At 47.1% G+C, this 18845-nt stretch overlaps 1 protein-coding gene across 1 annotated transcript; it reads right to left on the bottom strand.

The window, feature by feature from the left end:
• Window positions 1-363: 363 nt before the first annotated feature.
• LOC105697880 lies at window positions 364-18528 on the bottom strand. Its single transcript, XM_023434739.1, has 7 exons — window positions 18372-18528; window positions 17726-17766; window positions 6909-7062; window positions 6775-6822; window positions 6120-6235; window positions 2738-6046; window positions 364-2644 (listed from the first exon to the last, which is right to left on the bottom strand). Exons 1-7 carry the CDS (start codon window positions 18526-18528, stop codon window positions 1607-1609), a joined length of 4863 nt encoding a protein of 1620 aa, XP_023290507.1. The 3' UTR covers window positions 364-1606.
• Window positions 18529-18845: the final 317 nt, after the last annotated feature.

The following is an 18845-nucleotide window of genomic DNA, read 5'->3' as shown; positions in this document are numbered from 1 at the left end:
ATTTGAAGCGAACAGGAGGACGTTGAAATAATACACCGAGAGGAAAATGAAGTTTAAATATTTTAACGCGATTGTTTGTACGTACGGGGCAGAGTTTTGCATAAGTCTCACGCGGAGATTCGTATCGAGCTAAATAATTTCACGCGAAGTATTCCTGGGTGATATTTTATTAATTTTGGACATACTGTGCATTACGCGTAACATCCTCTACTTGTATGAGAACACATAAATGTTTAATTCTATAATTTATATTCACAGAACTGACATTATCGAGATTCATTGAACGTTAATGAAGGTAACACGTAAAACGAATAAGCAGATCCCGCTTTACCGTGTTCGTTAACAAAACCCTCGTTTATTTACTCGTACACTATACAAACGTATTTTACATAAATTCAATATCTACACGCTAACTCATGCACTCATTTCCGCGTTTGGATATTCCCGAATCGAGCAGGAGTGGAGAGCGCGCATAAATCCGAAACATCCAAACAATGAAGAATAAAAAAAAACAGAAAAAAAAATACAACAATGAAATTACACCATCACCATGTTTCTATAATATAATATAATTATATCTCTTATTTTCCTTAAATCTTACCGAATGACAGCACGAGTTTGCGAGCAAATAAGTTAAGTCGAGCAAACACCGGACACATAATTAATTGTTTAACACCCCACCCCAATAGCACCATTATCAAATCATCGGAGTCAGATAATTTCCAATTTTAAATAATTACTAATTAAATATGAACGCTTCCTTGTATCAAAATACGACGTCTTGGTATCAGCAGTCCAGATGAAGAAAATTTTGTTATTGATGAGGACTACATAATGAATGCTGCGTTTTTCTGTTTTAATAAAAGTACCGTAAGTATAGCAAATAATTCATGTTACAGAATGGATTGTTGGTAAATCATGGAACTCTGCTCCGGAAGATCATGACCCATATTAAATGATGAAGAGTCTCTTCGTCATCGACGTCGAAGAGGGCGTCGCGCGCTCTGCACACCCACTTCGACGACCCTTATCAGAATTTAATCCCACCGAATCAAGAATGTCCCATAAACCCCGTCAAAACCCAAATCCACCCCTGTGTTCTACGAATGCTAACAGAGAGCATGGAGACAACCTACATACGCGTATAAATATTCCGACGCATCCCTCTCGCACCAGGTGTCGACGGATCGACACAGTCCCCAGGACATGGAGATTCGCACCGGGTCCTTAAACATTAAGATTGCTGATGCAGAGGCCGTCAGTTTGATTTTCTATAAAAACGTAGCCATCCCCACGGGGGTCCATCGCGATCGCGTCGGTTCGATAACTTCGCCGGGTCGAAGATAAGGTTCCTCGTTCACAAATCCCATACACTCGGCCAAGACCCGACCTGGAGAGAACTGGAGAACACGGAAGAAACCAATAGAATCCTCCAAACGAAGAAGTTCGGCCCCGAAGAGCCGGCAGAAGCATCGAAGACGTCAACATTTGGGAGACTTCAACGCGTGGCAGGAAACGTCGCCTCTTCGGCAAGTCGCTTCCGGGTTCCTGAATTCTTGCAGAAGTTATCCAACGGACATCTGATCGATCGCGACGAGGTCCTTGCTCAACCCCACTTGGCAGCTATGGAGTAGAGAGACCTGAGGAGTTCCAGAGCCCGGTTGTCCGAAGCCGAAGAGTCATCCGGGGACAGGGAATTCCGGGTCTCGGCGGTGTCGATCTCGTCGTTCCTCCTCGAGGCGCTCTTCGGGGTCTCCGTGGTGCTCTTGAACCTCCTGCCCTTCCTACTCCTGAACGTCGTCACGGAAGGAGCCGTGGAAACGGACCTCTCCGTTGTGGAGGTCGCACTAGGTCCCAGGATGAACCTGGACCTACCAACAGGAAGGTTCAACCTATTGATACCAGATACGATATCCCGGGATTCTTCTGACGTGAACTCGTTCACAGGCAATCTCAGCAGGGCGTCCAGGAGTTGCTCCTTCTCCTGCTCCATGGTCTTGTTCATGGGGCCGTTGCAATGGCTGATCAACAGAAGAACCAACTGGCGGACGGTGGAGTTGTTGTCGGCTTGCTTCATCACCTTCATCAGGGTGTTGGTGCTGGATGCGTTCAGCTTCCCGAACATCTCCTGCGCCCTGAGGACCTCGTTCTCGGTGACGTTCAGAATACTCGCGCCAAACCTGAAGGACTCAGAGGGTGCCAACGCATCCTGGGGGACGTTTGTCGCGATGATGGAGGAGGTTATGGTGGTGGTAATACTGGAATGCGTGGTGTAGGTCGGCGTGGGTGTCGCAGAGTTCTCCGTCTGGTACGCATTCGGCAGCAACGTGAACACAGTGGGTGTATCGTCGTTGCTGGGGTTCCATTTCCAGGACCTGGACTGTTCTCCATTATTCCCAGGAGCGATACCACCAGAAGCGCCCGTAATCAGCGTTTCCCTGGGCAAGGTGGTGGTCCCAAGGTCCACGCCATCCCTCGAGGTGGACTCGAAGACGGTGGGCTGAGTAACCGCAGGATTATCCACCAGTCCACGGTTTATGTGGTTTGGATCCACAAAAACGGTGGTTTCCCAGAGCTGAGACAATACAGGGGATGACGTCCAATGATCGTTGGTCTGTCGATCCGAATAGGTGGGTTCTCGAGTCTTCGAGGTTGCCGGCAAACGAGCCCTTTCGGGTCTTCGAGTGGTCGTTATCAGGCGATCCTGGACCCGGTGCCTCCCAACGGTGGACGTTGCTGATCTAGGAGTGGTCCTTGAGTCCTTTTCAAGATTGTTCCTGCTATTATAGGTCGGGCGAAGACTACTTGCCGTTACCAGAGACTCCTTCACCGGCTCCGAGTCCGATGGTCCATAATAGTTGATCCTAAACGGCGGTTTGGTAAACTGAGACGAGTCGTTCTTCTGGAAAACTGGAGTCGTCCTTACGTTCCCGAAACTCGCGGCGACGCTGTTGTACTTGTCATCATCAAAGCTATCAGTAGTGGCAGTGTTCATGTACTTCCCGAAGAGGGGTGGCGTTAGCTTTTCGGAGATCCTCCCCGTGGCGACTCTTCGGATACCCTCTACTCCACCATCAGCCTGGAAGGAGGCAGGAGTCGACGAAGCTACATAATTATTTATGGGGGTCGCATCAAAGGGTTTCACGCGTTTCCCATACGGTTCGCTGGTGGTTCCGTTCTGGACGGAACCTATGGGGAAATAGTCGCTGAAGCTGGATCCAACAGATCCACCCTGGTAATTTTCTACGTCGCTTCCCCTGCTAGATCCAAACGCTTGGTTGACCTCGAAGGCGACGTTGTTCCCCTGCGGCTGTTCCTGACTATCTATAAACCCATTTCGACTTAAACTTGAAGATGTTGGAGCAACCGGAGGGTATCTAGACTCTGACGTAGCTACGGAAATCGTGGTGAAGTAGTCCGGAGGTGATGTGTAGTACGTGTGGAACGTGGACTCGGCGGAGGGCTGGGTGGTGCTGGGGTAGGTCGAGGTCGGTTTCTTTCTCCAGGACACTTTGGTCACGTCCGAAAAGTCCAGGACCTCGTCCTTCTCCTTCGTCACCGAGGGATACTCCTCGGACGTCGTGGGGTACTCGGTGGTGACGTCCCAGATGTCGTTGTCACTGGTCGCGGATGGTTCCGTGGGCCTGATTTCGGTGAGGACCTTCTTGAAGGTGTCAGGATCCTGAAGGTAGGCCGACAGAGCGTGGGTGAAGACCTGGGCGAGCTCCCGAAGCTTCGTGTTGTTGGACTTCCTGCCTCCGTTCAAGGGACCCTCGCTTTGCTGAAGATCCAGGTCCTCGCTGGTGTCGTCTCCCTCTTCAGGGTCTTTCTCGGTGGCATTCGTCTCCAGGACGTTATTCAAGTTGAACAAGTCCACGTACGAGTTCACCGTGTGCTGAGTCAGGATGTTGACGGGCAGTTCCGCGGACGCGTCGCTCTTCTTCGAGATCTCTCCCTCGGGAGCGACGTTAGCACCGGATGCGGATTCGTTCAGCGTCTCGGTGGAATTAGCCTCTTCACTGGCCGTTGCAAAGTACAGAGCCAAGGAGTGCAGAGCGGAGGGACCTGAAGAGGTAGGGATGTTCAGTCCAGACCTACTTCCATTAACGTAGTCCCCGAGCGCGGGGACGGTGCCCTCCAGACCCTGAAGAGACTGCAACATGCTGATGGCGTGCTCCCGTTCGGGTGGGGGTCTCCCTTCGAAGCCAGGTGTCCTCCCAATCCCCGAATTCCCTTTAGGAAGATATGTCGCACTTCCTCTAACCCTGGCGGTAGAAGAGGGTACGTTCCCCCTCGTCAAGGTGTTCTTTAGGGTGGATTTAAGATCCGACCCGCCCGAGTCATAGGTCGACGTAGTTCCGGGATTCGCGATTGACCTAGGGGTGGTGCTCGTGCTTCCAAACGCATAATTCCTGGTGAATGGGACATAGGGTCCTTGGGTGGACGTCACTTTCCCCTGCCTGTAGGTGAAGCTGGTGTCGTAGGGACTCAGCGTCCTCCCGGCATTGCGATACGGCTTTTCCGTCGCAACCCCGATTGAGTTCTGCGAGGTCCTGAAAGGACTCCTGGTGGAGAACGCCCCTTCCCGTTCCTGGTCATCCTTCAAAGGAGAATCCGCCTCCTGCGCCCCGAAGCTCGAAGCCTGACCATGGTAAGCCGATGTAGGACCCCTTGCCACGTTCCCTGGAAAGTTCCCATCAGTTCTCTCGGGGACTCCACCTCCATAAGCGTCTCTGTACCCCTCCGTGTTCTCGTAAGAGGTCGTCGGATATGCCTCCGTTCTCTGATCAATGTTCACCTCCTGATAGTACGGTCTGGCCGTCACGGTGTTCCGTTGGTACCCTTCGGTGGGATATTGTCCTGAGGTGGTTTGGTTCTGCGGGACCCCATAAGCCCCGGGTGTAGGGCTGTTCCTGGGGTAGCTCTCCACGTTGCTGTAGCTGTTCGAGATCTCCGTGTTAGCCTGATACTCAGGGGTGGCGAAAGGGGTAATGGTGGTCGTCTCGAAGCCACTTCCGTAGGTTGCTTGGGTGGTGGCGCCGTTTTGTCTGTATGCGTCCGTGTTCACGTAGGTCCTGGAAGTAGTGGTCCTCTGAGTGGTGGTCCTTGCTGCTTCCTCGACTCTCTGCGAAGAGCTCGTCCTCGGCTTATAGATAGGAGCGTATGTCGGCAACGGGAAGTTCGGGATGGGGACGCGTGACCGGAACAACGGAGGTCCTGGTGCTTCCTTGCTGGAGTGCGTCGTGCTCGAGTCCTGCCGGAAGTTCTCCGTGCCTGGGGCCTGGCTTGGGTAGATGTTGTTAAATTGATTGGAACTGTACGCCTTGTTGTAGCGGTTGTTGCGGTTCGCCGCGAAGGCGACGCTCTCGGCTGGCTGTTGGTACTCCTTCACGGGATTCGAGGTGCTCGTCCGGAATGTCGTGGATTCTGTGTAAACTGGAGTCACCTTCTGGATCGAGGAGCTGAAATCGTTCCTCGACCTAGATTTCGGAGGCCCTAAACTCTTCTCGTTCTCGATCACTCGATGATCTTGACCGTTTGAGGATTGAATCGATCTGTTGTCTTGGTTGGTCTTGGTCTTGGACCTGTAATCATTGAATGGGAATCCTTGCTTCTGGTTGAAGGTGTCCGAGGGTTGGTTCGATCTGTCGCTGCCACTTAGACTGTTCGACTGGACGAATTGATTTTGCCTGGGCTTTGATTGTTGACTTCGGCCCGGATATTGATTAGACTTTTGCTGGTTCCCTTGAAGTTGGTTCTGAAGAGCCGGCTGACCGTAGGGGTTCATTCTGCCGTTTTGCCGACCATCGTAGTCCAGGGTGTCGTCCTTATCCGAACTCCTGTGGAACTCGGAGTTCATCCTCTTCGCTTCTGCTCGTTTTCTTTCCTCTTCTGCCAGCTGTTCGGCACTTTGCTCGTACAGCTCAGTTGACTTGCTGCAGTCCACCTTGAACCACCAGTCGCAGATTAGTTGCGATTGTTGGAAGATCGTTCCGTTCGGGCACAGGAACGAGATCTTCCGCCCGTTGTCGCATATGTGGAAGACCTGGAGATACGAAAGGGCTTTGTTACGGAATTTTTCTCCCAGTTTTTGTCGTTTAATGGACTTTTCTACGTACTTGACAACTCGTCTCCAGGTCTGCGTAGTAACCGCCCTTCAACTCTCGACAGCTGAACGACGTGGGTGGAATCGATGTCAGGACTGGGAAGTCCACTCCGGGTTGACCCACCACTCCTAAAAAATAATTTTCATGTTAAGTAACAGGTGGAGGCTCTTGAAAATCGACGCATTCGCCCTACTGCCGCACTATGATACACGAATTAAGGTCATACTCTGTACAGCGTGGTAACTACGACTCGCAAGTGGCTTATTAATCGACAATTAATTACACAGCTACGAAACAGGGATGACAAAAATCGCATCACCTAGCAAACAATCTAAGCCACGGGTACGTTACATACAATACTTTTTACAAGAAGCGGGATAATTTTCTACAAAAAAAAAATACAGGCACTTGGAGCATTTTTTATGTTTCATATGATATTTTCTTGGCAGAAATATGAACTGATATCCCATGCTACGTCCTGGACTTTCCATGCAGATGCGACGAACTATAAACATCCATCCTTCTACGTAACATAATTTTCGGTAGTAATAAAAAAGAAGGAAAAAAAAAAAGTACCGAGAGAAATTCTAAGGGCGCGAGTCAAAGCTATGTCAAAGCTATATTACACATCAAGTGCGCGATCAAATCAGAGGTAATTATCCAGTACCAGCTCCCTTGAGCCACTCCTTCAGGAGGTCCTCGTTGCCGAAGAAAACTAGGAAATAATCGGAGATGAATTTACCGAATTGATCGGAGTTTCTCGGGGTGAATTAGTCAATAGTTAGTGACAAAACGATCAACCTTGGTACACTTGGTACTCGCCATTCTTCTCGGGTGCGAGTCTCTTGACGACCTTCCTGAGAGCTTCCACGTCCTCTTCAGAGGCCTCCAAACTCGCGAGGTCCAATTCCGAGAGGAACTCCGGCAGCCTGGCTCGCTCCTCATCGTCTGCCTTCTAAAGAAAAATATATCCACTTACAGAGCTTGCTCTCGATCCAATTTACCGGGATCCAGGAGTGCCTCGAACGGCTCTTTCTCCTATAAATCGAGGCCCCTCCCCGAGATAATCTAGATTTTACTAAAAGACTCGGCTTACCGCGGTAAGTAACCCTGCCGCCCTATATCGACGTCCACCACGTCCATTATTTCGTTCTCATCCCTTACTTCTCTACCAATACCACCCTAAATTGAGCCTCTTCTTGTAAAAAAATTTTCGAAATTTAACAAAATGCATTTTCCTGCAACGAAACGAATCGCAGGTTAATTATTAACACACTCTGCGTGAGCTTTGCAAAAGCGTGAAATTAAATTCGCGGAAAAAAAAAGAAGAAATGTAATCGCTAATAAAAATGCTGGGAAATATGTAGTAGAGGGAAGTGATCTCCTCGGCTTGATTGCAAAATTCTGGATCATTTTTGGAGGTAAAGGAGGATCAGTGTCGACGTGGAGATGATTTCGGGGGATCCTGGTGGTGGATGCTCTTCAAGGTGTCAAAGGTTTTTCCAGGGGGAGTCATCCGGAAGGGTCGCAGACGAGAGGTGGAGGACGAGGAACGAGGGCCCTTGAAAGAGGCCAGATGAATTTCTCAGGGCGCGAGAGTACCCGAAGAGGAACCCCGTTTTAATCACAGGGCGCTCCATCTTCCTCGCGGACTTCGGGGCTGGGAACGGCCGCGCACTCGGGAAGTTTATTAGCGTCGTTGCCCTAAGCCACCATTTGCAAACGGTAGACTTTTTGAGAAAGGGGAGTTAATGGTGCCCGGAGCCGTTAAAATTCAAGAGTAATGCTGCAAGGGTAGTTCGGTAACTCCGAGGGAGGGTCGCCCGTCCGGAAGTTCGCGGATCGGCGCCGGACGGTTTCCGGAAACATTAGCGGATCCTCGCCGCACTTCCGGCGAGATTATTTCGTCCGGAAGTTCGGACTTCTTCGGTTTTTCCCCCCTTCGCCCGAGGCATCTCGAATGGAGCTTCGAGGCCCAATTATCGGATTCCTTTTGCAACTCCGCTCCAGATAAAGGAATCGAGTCGCTGCGATCGTGATTGTGCGCGGTAATTGGGATTAATTACCCCCTAATGAATTTTTCCTAACCTATGAAAATAGGTGCTTCCTCTGTACGGATATTCTGATCAGGTATACAGAGCTGAACAGGCTGGTTATGATTGAAACACCCTGAACTAAAAATAAAACAAGATGAAAGGGAATTATATTTATTAGAGGGATATGAAAGAAATATTCCAAGGATCTGGATGAACGTAGATGGTTCGCATAATCCGTCATACTTTAAGGAGACGTGATTTCTCTTCGCGGTATTCCTCGGGATGGAAAATATGGCGCCTGGTGGCAGGCTGCCATTTCTACACAGGAGAATGGCTAGCAGTTTGCTCGCAGGGGCTTCCAATTCTCGGTGTACGTCGTACAATATCCGACATTCTATTCCCCCTTCGATATACATCCCATGGAAATTCGACGGATCACGGAACTCTCTTCCTTCAAGAAAAAGAATAAATAAATATGTAGAGATAATTCCAAGACCCTTAAAAGCTCCCTCGAATCCTCCTTCCGCCTAGCGGTAACTTCTTAAGATTCTTCATTTTAAATTCCGGCAAAATCCGGAGTACTTTTCTTTCCTTCTCGGGAATTTCCCTTCGGATTAGTGGAAGCCTCGTGAATTACGGAAAAATAAAAAAAAAAGATTTCCAGCAATATTTCCGAGACGTTACTCGGGAGGGCAAATTCCTAGGTTTGGCCCGATGAAAAATCCATATCGTCTCGGAGAAGCTGGGAAAAATAGGACGGCGAGAACTATTTTCACCGGGAGGGCGAATAACTTTCTCGCAAGCGAAGCTTTTCGGAAAAACGTATGCCGAGCTGTTCGAATGATCTATCGATATCGGTATCGGTATCGGCCGAAGTACACGTAAAGTATCGCGGGGCGCAGGATCCGGGACGTTTTGAGCTGCCATTATGAACACCGAGGCCAGCCCAGGGCTCTTCGAAATCACTTTGGACACGCGAGATTATGCTGAAATATTACCATACGCGACCCGAGCTTTCGCTGATACGAGGGGACGTATCGAGCGCCGCAGCCCTACCGAGTAATATCGGCCCTTCGAGGTGGAGTCGCGTAATTTCGCCGGAGAACGAGAGGAGATTTAAAAAAATCCGCATACTCGTCCCGTGCGTTGGAAATGATACTACTAAATTATAAAGAATTATCAGACATTAATCAATAATTTAATGAAAATAAAAGAAATGTGTCGCTTGAAACGTACTCCGTTTCGAAAATGGTGAACTTACATTTAATATCACCCCACAAGCAGTTTCATAAAAAAATAAAATTCATACTTCAGATTTCCCCGCGAGTTATGAGAAATCCACTGGCGGTGTGCAAATAATAATAAATGTAGGGAGTTCCCTTTTTGACGCAACACCCCATGCTGCCCCAGTTTCGCGTAATTAGACCTCAGGGTGTAATTAAGGCAAACTTTCCAGAGATCGCCCGCTATGGATCCTTTCCACTATCAGTGGAATAACATTTATTTGTCTTTTACGCACCGGAGATCGATCAATCGATGCGTTTGAGGACCTTGAAGAGGACCCTGAAGAACGCCACTTTGGACCCTCCACTTTTTACGAACAACTTCACGCAGGCGCCGTTAAATTCGGGAATTCTTGCCTCGTCGCGCAATTCTCCTGTCTCGTTTTTACGAGTGCATACATTTCCGACTCGCTATAAAGTTCCCGTGGAGGCGCATCATTACTGCACTTCACCGAGGTGTTTCAATTACTGGGTGTTCCCTCGTGAATGTGGACCAGGTGGTTGCATTCGAGGGTTGGAATTCTCATGGAATTCGGTTTTACTTCCTATTGACAGCAGACATGCCCTCCACTATTATTTTAATAATCCTAGAAATTTTTCCCCAGGGTCCGAATGATGAAGTCGGTCCCGACTCGCCTCGTTATCCTTGACGTTTAGCCCCGATTTAGGCAGGACACATTAAGGACCTTCGAAGTCGAGGATCCTTCCGCCCGTCATATGGCACCACCCTGAAGAGCTCGCCGACGACCCTGAGGACTCTCGTCAGGTCAACGACAGATAAAGAGTTCACGACCAGGTTGAACGTCGCTAACGAGGACGTTGAAGTCCTGATTAAGGACCGCCTGAATTTCCGGATGAAATTTCTACGAGGCCAGAAATATCCCGAGCGCATATTCATTCTCTTAGAAATTCAATAAACATCCGTTTACAATAATGTCTTTTATTCGCCTTTTAATTTAATTAAACCAGGATATTTAATTCCAGCCTCGGAAATTTAACTAACGCGTCAGTTTCGAAGTGAAATTCTGTTTTGATGCCATCGAGAAACGCGCTCTTCGTCTTTTCTCTTTTTTTTACGGGCGGAGGTAACTCGTTAATTTATTTTAATGACGCGCGTCCCCCGAATTCTTGCCGGGGAATATTATATAATAATTTCAGGAGAGGTTTTTACGGGAGCCGATCATACGTAATCTCGGATATAAACGTTGAAGCCGGTTGCTATTGTGTTCCCACCTTTTTCCCGGATTCACCCGCCCCCTTTTTTCCTTTTTTTTACGGCGCCGGGAATCATATTTTCTTAGATCCCTTCCTGCGCGATAAAAACTGTTAATTCAGGTAGTTCCAGTGTTTTAGAGGGACTCGCAGTCGTGGCACAATTTACGGCTGCTTTACGTAACCGTACTGTAATTATGGGGTGTTTCTGTACAGGTGCGGATCACAGGTCATTTCCCGATACAATACGAGCCGCTTCACGGCGCTAACTTACCGGAGTTTTACCTCTCCTCTTGTATTGTACCGGGACATAGTTTTTTACGGCCCCTTCGGAGCACAAAAGGGTATAAATTAAATTTTTCATTAAATTAAGAATTGATTATCTTCTATGGGGGAAATATTAAACGAGTATTGTTGGCCGCGTTGGCTTTCCTTTTGTCGACCTTACAAAGGGAGATCCTTTTTCGAAATCTTCTTGACAGAGACTCGGTTGTATCACGCGGAATTAAGTAGTCGGAATAATGAAATCCAAAGTTCAATTTTTGTTCGCGTCAATTTTACCACGATATTAATTGATTATTTTCTATGGGGGAAATATGAAATAAGTATTGTTGGCCGCGTTGGCTTTCCTTTTGTCGACCTTACAAAGGGAGATCCTTTTTCGAAATCTTCTTGACAGAGACTCGGTTGTATCACGCGGAATTAAGTAGTCGGAATAATGAAATCCAAAGTTCAATTTTTGTTCGCGTCAATTTTACCACGATATTAATTGATTATTTTCTATGGGGGAAATATGAAATAAGTATTGTTGGCCGCGTTGGCTTTCCTTTTGTCGACCTTACAAAGGGAGATCCTTTTTCGAAATCTTCTTGACAGAGACTCGGTTGTATCGTGCGGAATTAAGTAGTCGGAATGACAAAAGCCAAAATTAAATTTTTGTTCGCGTCAATTTTACCACGATATTAATTGATTATTTTCTATGGGGGAAATATGAAACGAGTATTGTAGGCCGCGTTGGCTTTCCTTTTGTCGACCTTACAAAGGGAGATCCTTTTTCGAAATCTTCTTGACAGAGACTCGGTTGTATCGTGCGGAATTAAATAGTCGGAATGACAAAAGCCAAAATTCAATTTTTGTTCGCGTCAATTTTACCGGGATATTAATTGATTATTTTCTATGGGGGAAATATGAAACGAGTATTGTAGGCCGCGTTGGCTTTCCTTTTGTCGATCTTACAGAGGGGATCCTTTTTCGAAATCTTCTTGACAGAGACTCGGTTGTATCGCGCGGAATTAAGTAGTCGGAATGACAAAAGCCAAAGTTCAATTTTTATTCGCGTCAATTTTACTGCAATGTCAATTGATTATTTTCTATGGGAGAAATATAAAACGAGCATTGTTGGCCGCGTTGGCTTTCCTTTTATTGACCTTACAGAGAAGGATCCCTTTTCGAGATCTTCTCCATAGAGGCTCGGTTGTATCGCGCGGAATGCAGTAGTTAGAATGACGAAAGCGAAAGTTCAGTTCTCTACGGGAATTCTAGAGGATGATTCAGTTCGCCCGATTTTGACGTTCTCGTTGCCATCGAATCCCCATTCGCCGTGCTCCAGTTTCGCAGCCGAGGTCTCAAGGACTGCAGGGAAAGTCGGAGATGCGTACCACATGTCATGTCGCAATATCTGGCCCCATACACAAGTACATATCGACTTGAATTACAATTTCAAATTTTTAATACCACGCCGAAGAAAAAAAAAAATCCCATTGAACCAAGGAATAGAACATACCACATGTCATGTCGGAATATGACAATTAAAAATACATTTAATTAAAATTAAAAATACATTTCTTCGGTCCAATGCATCTTTTTATCCCGGTGCATCAAGATTTAAATTTCAGATGAATTTCAAGCGGAAAAAAATAATTTGGTACGTGAACGGCCCTCGAGAAATTAATTGACCCCTCGAGTTAATGATTACAGAGCACAGTATCGTACTCGCTAAATCGATGGTTTATCATTGTTAAATGACTTCCCGAAACTGCAATACTCGCTGTCCTGGAAATCGATAACCGCAACCGCCCCTTAAGCCCCAAAGTATATAGATATGGTCCATTTGGCAAATCGATCCAATTAATTATTCTAAGACCAATTCCCTAATAATTCACCGTCGAAACGAGGTGTGATCCGTTAATACGCTACAGGGAGGAGCTAATTAGGCAAATGGGTTCGGATTCTTCACCCAGCTCAGTATTCCCTCTCGTTACCGAATTTTCCAAAAATCCCGAGGTGAATGATTTAAATATTGAAATATGAAAATATCTCCCGCGAAAACGAGGTGAATTTCGTCGAGCAAGTGGAGGGAGAATTTGAGAAACTACGAGAGCGATGTAAAACCGTAATTTTTACCCGGCAACTCCGAACGACTTTCGAGCGAATGCCTCCGTCCATAAACGAGGGAAGAGATTCATAAAATTTGAAATTTACCCGGGTCGAAATTGAATTTCGCGCCGCACCAGTGTTCGGCCGAATGTCACTCTCCACCTCCTCGACGTCGTACTCGCCGACCCGTTTATTAATTTCCTCTCTGCATAATGTATTTCATGCGCTCTTAAAAATTACCATACGCAAATCCCCCTTGAGGGCTGCGATTTTTCGTGGTAGTACGCACTCTCCCATTTTTTTTCCCCACATTTTCCCGCATTTTCCTACGTTTTCGCATCCCCGGGTTCGGGGCTGGTCAAACGCGCCCCATGAAGCCTCATTCCCGGCGATCGCGCATGCACATGCACCTGCACATATGCACCAGGGCGAAATTACGCGGGCCGACCTTTAATCGAGAAAAAATTGCAGCTCACTCCCTCTCGTGTTATACGCAGGCGGAGAAATTCTGCGGGTAAAATACCCTTTCGAAATTCTGTAAAAATTCGGCCAGTCGAGTAATTGCTCCAGGCTCGGAATTCCCGGTCCACGTGGCGATATCGATTTCATTTATTTATACTTTTTCCGGGGGTCTCTCGGTGACAGGAACGCACGGGTGATATTTCGCACCGACAAGAATGCTAGATGTAACACTTTGCGCCCTCCGATCCGTGAAATATGAGTTAAATGATCGTTAAATCGAGCCGGACACGGTGCACGAGCTCGACGTCAGACACGGATGCACCGCGAGTGCATGTGCATCCTCGGCACGTGCGTCTTCCCACGTGTGCGTGCACACGTTGCGCAAAGCCGCGTTGAATAACAGGAATCCCCTCGATGGATGCCGCTTCCATTGATACCTTATCAGGGTGCAATCGCTCGGCGATTGCAATGAGAATCCCTGCACCGAGAGAGACGCCAACTTTCTTCGGAACGAGCGTTCATTGGCGTAAGAGCAAAACCTCTCTCGGTGCAGTTAAGTCCCGGAAAACAACTAGGAGAACTCCGGTCTCGGTGTGCACTTCGCCGTTCCCCGGCGCCGACGAAGCACGTCGCTGGTAGTTTGTTTAAACGGGCTAAAAAGCGCACTTTACGGACCGGAGAATGTGCAGGACCTACGGCCATGAAGAGCTTTTAAGAAGGGCATTTGTCATGTCTAAATCGCGGTGAAGTGGGACACTAGTAGAAACTTCCCTGGTAGTATAGAATAATTTCTTAACACTTCATTCTCATCTTTTCTACATATTTAACTTCAATAATATATAAACATATATAAAACTTATGTTCCTTCATTTATGTACATATAATGAAAATGCATTTTCAATTTCAGGATTATTATCGGACACTTCATTTGGTATCTAAGAAACACGACTGATTTTTTTTTCAGGTTTTTTCTTACTACCAGGGTGTGTAAGGATGGTTGGGGTTTGGTAAAGGCAATTATGTTTATTGTGGCAATTACTTTTCGCGTCAGAAAGTTATGTGAAAGACGTTTAATGCCAGGATCGAGAGTGATTTTAATATATTTTTCAAAGGTGAACGTGTAATATGGCGCCGAGGGAATAGTCGACTTTCTCGTCCGGGAGGACGAGCAAGTCCCCACGGCATGTCTAATGAGTCGGGAAAAATAGGAAGAGAACTCCGACGTGGCTGATATGTACTTCCGCGAGGCTTGAGGACGACCTCGAGAAAGAGCACGCTTTCTTCGGGCCTCGAGCTAGGAACCCGTGGGTTCTCCGGGTTCTTTCGAGGCCGGGGTCTGGGACGATCGAGCCAGCTGGCTTCATAAAGGACTTTACGTTGGGATGTAAAAAGTAATGCCCTATTTTTTGGTCACTGCATGGCGGGGTAATAATAATGGATGGATTAATCCAAGGCAGGTATCTAAAGTTTCGCCGAGAAACAGGAGTCGCGTCGACTCCTCTTCTGTGCGAAGTTCTGGAGGAACTCCAGTACAAAATGGCGACCTACCGGCGCCCTCCTAATTAATCCTCCACAGTCGATATCAGTGAGATATTAATGAGAAATTACCTTCGAAAAGTCAGAATCTTGAATTTGACAAGGGTACTCGAGTTGTGTTTAAGCGAGAACGCACTTTTAAAGCGGAATATTAAATTCTGAAGGAACAGGAGTCGATTCCTTCGCGTCGCAAAATGGCGGCCTAGTGGCGTCCTCCTAATCAATCCTCCACAGTCGATATAAATGGGATATTGATGAGAAATTACCCTCGAAATGTCAGAATCTTGAATTGGAGAAGGGTATTCAATTCGTGTTTGAGCAAGAACGCACTTTTAACACGGGATATTAGTTTGAGAAGTGTATCGGTCCGAATTTGTCAGCGTACTTCCGCGAGTCACCGCAACTGCGTCGGAGGGCGCTGCCAGCGGATCCATTCCGTGCCACGGTTGCATCATGAAACATCCCATTGTCTTGCCAATCTGATGCGCTCCGCCGGAAGCCCGACGCTTCGCTCTTTAGATAGGAAGTGGTTCTTGGCGGGTCCCGATACCGCCGAACGGCCGCCATCTTGGAAGGACGCGAATCTCGACAAGTTCGCGTCGCTCCGTGGAAGTCGCGCTCGACATGATTTCCGGAATGAAATTATTCAGCTTGAACGGTTGGAAATTTAGGAGAGGAGGAAGTTTCGAGGTGTCCAGAGGAAGTTAAGGAAGTTCTTTCAAAAAGTTCAGAGACGGAAGATATCTCGCTAACCTCCTCTGCCATATCACGGTTTATTGCGGTGCAACTACCACGGCAATGTACTCTTTGCGAGTTTTATGGGCAAAGTCCTAGATAAAAAGGGACTTCCAGGCGAGATGCAAAGTATAGATCTATTGTAAGCGAAACACTTAAATGTACGTCGCTATTGCAGAATTTCCACAGAATTCTCGGAGACCTCTCGGCTCCTGGGGACTGAATTTCGTCGATACAAACTCTGGGAGGCGCTCCAAGTACGAGTACGGGACAGTAGATCCATTCCATAACACCGTTGCATCACGGAATGCCCTATTGTCTTGCCAATCTGATGCACTCCGCCGGAAGCCCGACGCTTCGCGGTTAAAATAAGGAGGAAGCGCGCTATCGATAAGGGGCGACGCCAGAGCTTCCGAGTGGCGGCCATTTTGAAACGACGCGATCCTCCCGGGACGGCGAAAACGTCGAATTCGGCAAACAATTACCATCAAAACCGAACAGGAACCCTCTGGATGTCCATAAACCTTAAAAATATCCCGGTTTCACGCTAATTGGCCCCCGTTTGAGTAAATTTGTAAGCCCATTTGTTTCGCGCAGCAGCCACTCTAGAAAATGGCCCATCCATGTATAACATGAATTTCCCGGGAAACAAAACAATCGTTCACTTTTGACTTTATTCCGGGTCCACGTGCCAGTTTCGCAATGGTCTTTCGATTCAATTACCGCTAACCAAATTCGACATTCCCTGAAACGGCTGGGATGAAAAATCAATTTCCAGGACGAATTCGCTCACATGGCGTCCCGGAAGGATCGACTTCCTGGGGAAGGAAGAAGTATCGAGAGGATCGAAGATGAATTCAGAGAGTCCTTAGAATTCGTCCCTGAGGAACCTTCCCTCGTGAATCCGGGAAAAATCGGAAATTCGAGGGAGTTCGTTACAAGGGTTCGAACGGACCGTAAATCCTTCGTCCTGAAATAATAAGAGGTTCCTTTCGGCGTTCTTTCGATATCCTTGCAGAGGCTATCTTCAGAACAAAGAAGTTAACTCCCAAATGAGTTATCGATAACCGAGATAGTCCCCCTTTACGTGGTCATACTCTTAATTACAGTCCTACAAAGTGTACCCGACTTACTCTCGTAATCACATCGCGAGGTGGAGATTTATTTTTCCAAGGTTTTTAAACAAATTCCCGGGATAACTCTTCAGCATCCCCAAGAACGGTAAAAGGATACGCGAAAGATACAAACGCGATCTCCTCGATTTTCCGGTACAAAGGGGAGTAACTTTTAATGGAAAAACTTCTTAATCGGCTTACTCGAAGGATATCAATCATTCGCGTGCACATATCCGCGATTAAATTGAATCGAGAGGATATATCGGCAGGATTTCAATATCGAACTCGTTTTCGCCCTCGGCCCTCGGTCTGCCTTTGTTTATTTCTTTATTTACCTCCGAAATCGCCCGTCGACGACGTGGATATCCGGCTGTCTTTGTCAGGCATAATCGAGATAAAAAAAGGACAAAAGAGAAATCCCGAAAGGTAGTCCTGCAGGGAATTTATTCCACCCTCCCTTGTCCTTTCTCTTCGTGCATATAAATAATGACACAAAAGTACGGGGAGTTTTTAACAATAGGAATTAAATTTTCTTGCGATTTTTCTGGTGATCCCACGTTTTTGGGTCTTCTTCATTTTCTCTTTCCTTCTATGGTGTTTGTATGGGACTTATTTCGGGGCCCGTTTTCGAGAGGAGATGCATCTTTTTTGGGGCTTTGGCATGACTGCCATCTACGTAATACCGGGAAGATCGAGGGCCAAAATGTCGTACGTGTCCGAGGCGTTCTCGTGGAATGAAAACCCGAAGGTTGGCGGTAGTCGGGTCACGAGCGGGAATGCGACGGGCAAAAGCCGGAAGAACGGAGACGGAAGAGAGGCATCGGCCTCGTGAGAGGTTAGGAGGAGCCGTAAAAGAATCTCACCTTTATTCCGCAGTACCCCGGCGCGAAGATCACCGCAACACCTGGAACAATACGAAAAAAGACGTCAGATTGATCTCGCAACTAAAAAGAAAAAAAGAAAAGAAATCACGCCATCATGGGCGAGGTAAATTCTCCTCGATTAAAATCCTAATCCCTATCGATTAAAGTAATAATTTTGCATAATTTATAGGGAGAAAAAAAAGGGATCTCATGAAAAGATGCCCTCGATCAAGTGCAGGATATACTCGGAATGATGAATATTTTTCTGGATTAAAATGATAATTTTCTTATATTTTCGGGAGACAGGATTCGATGTAAATACCAAAAACGACACACGGGTGCGGAACACTTTTCACGGTTAATTAATCGTAATTTTTATCGATTAAAATTATTCTTCATATTTTATAGGGAGAAGAAAGGGCAGGGGGGGAGGATGTTCTCGGTTAAATGTGAGAATCGGGAGACAGGATTCGACGTAAATACCCGGAAAAGGTCCCAAGGATTTCAGGACGAAAGTTCCCCCGAAGCAGCCCGAGCTCTTCGGCTTCCTCTTCAGCAACCAAGCGCCTCGAGTAACGAAGCACAAAGTGCTCGAGATTGCCGGAACCGGGTGGTCCATGGGAGGGGCAGAAAGAGCACCGCTTACCTTCGGTAACGGGCCATCCTCTCGAGGTAATAATTAGATCACGAGGATGCTGGGCGCATCCTCGACACCGTTGCTTTCGCAGCTGAGGATTAATCCAGGCACGACAAATCCCAGCGAGCACGACGCGCACGAGAGTGTCTAAACACTCCTTCGACATTTCTCGCCATTAAGTAAACAACATAAATAAATTCGATTCTTATCAATACGTTGTATATTTATTTTTTTCAGGAATTTCATCGGGTAATCGGAATCGCAGATACCGGCACCATTGTTTGGGGCCAGCATAGGCAAATTGCACGGATAAATACGAGCAATTGATTCATATAAATTTAATTTACTTTATCCGTCAGGAATACATTTTTTTGTAATGGAGAATCATGACGAAAATTTCCTGGAGATTCGTCCCGAATAGTGGACAGGATTTGGGATCATCGAGATCATCGATGTCGATGGCATTTTTTAAACAGCATAGAC

This window comes from Orussus abietinus, unplaced genomic scaffold, assembly GCF_000612105.2.
Source record: "Orussus abietinus isolate OABI.00-Male unplaced genomic scaffold, Oabi_2.0 scaffold1, whole genome shotgun sequence".
NCBI classification, from domain to species: domain Eukaryota; kingdom Metazoa; phylum Arthropoda; class Insecta; order Hymenoptera; family Orussidae; genus Orussus; species Orussus abietinus.
Note: the sequence above shows the minus strand (reverse complement) of the source record. Positions and strands in the feature narration are given on the sequence as shown.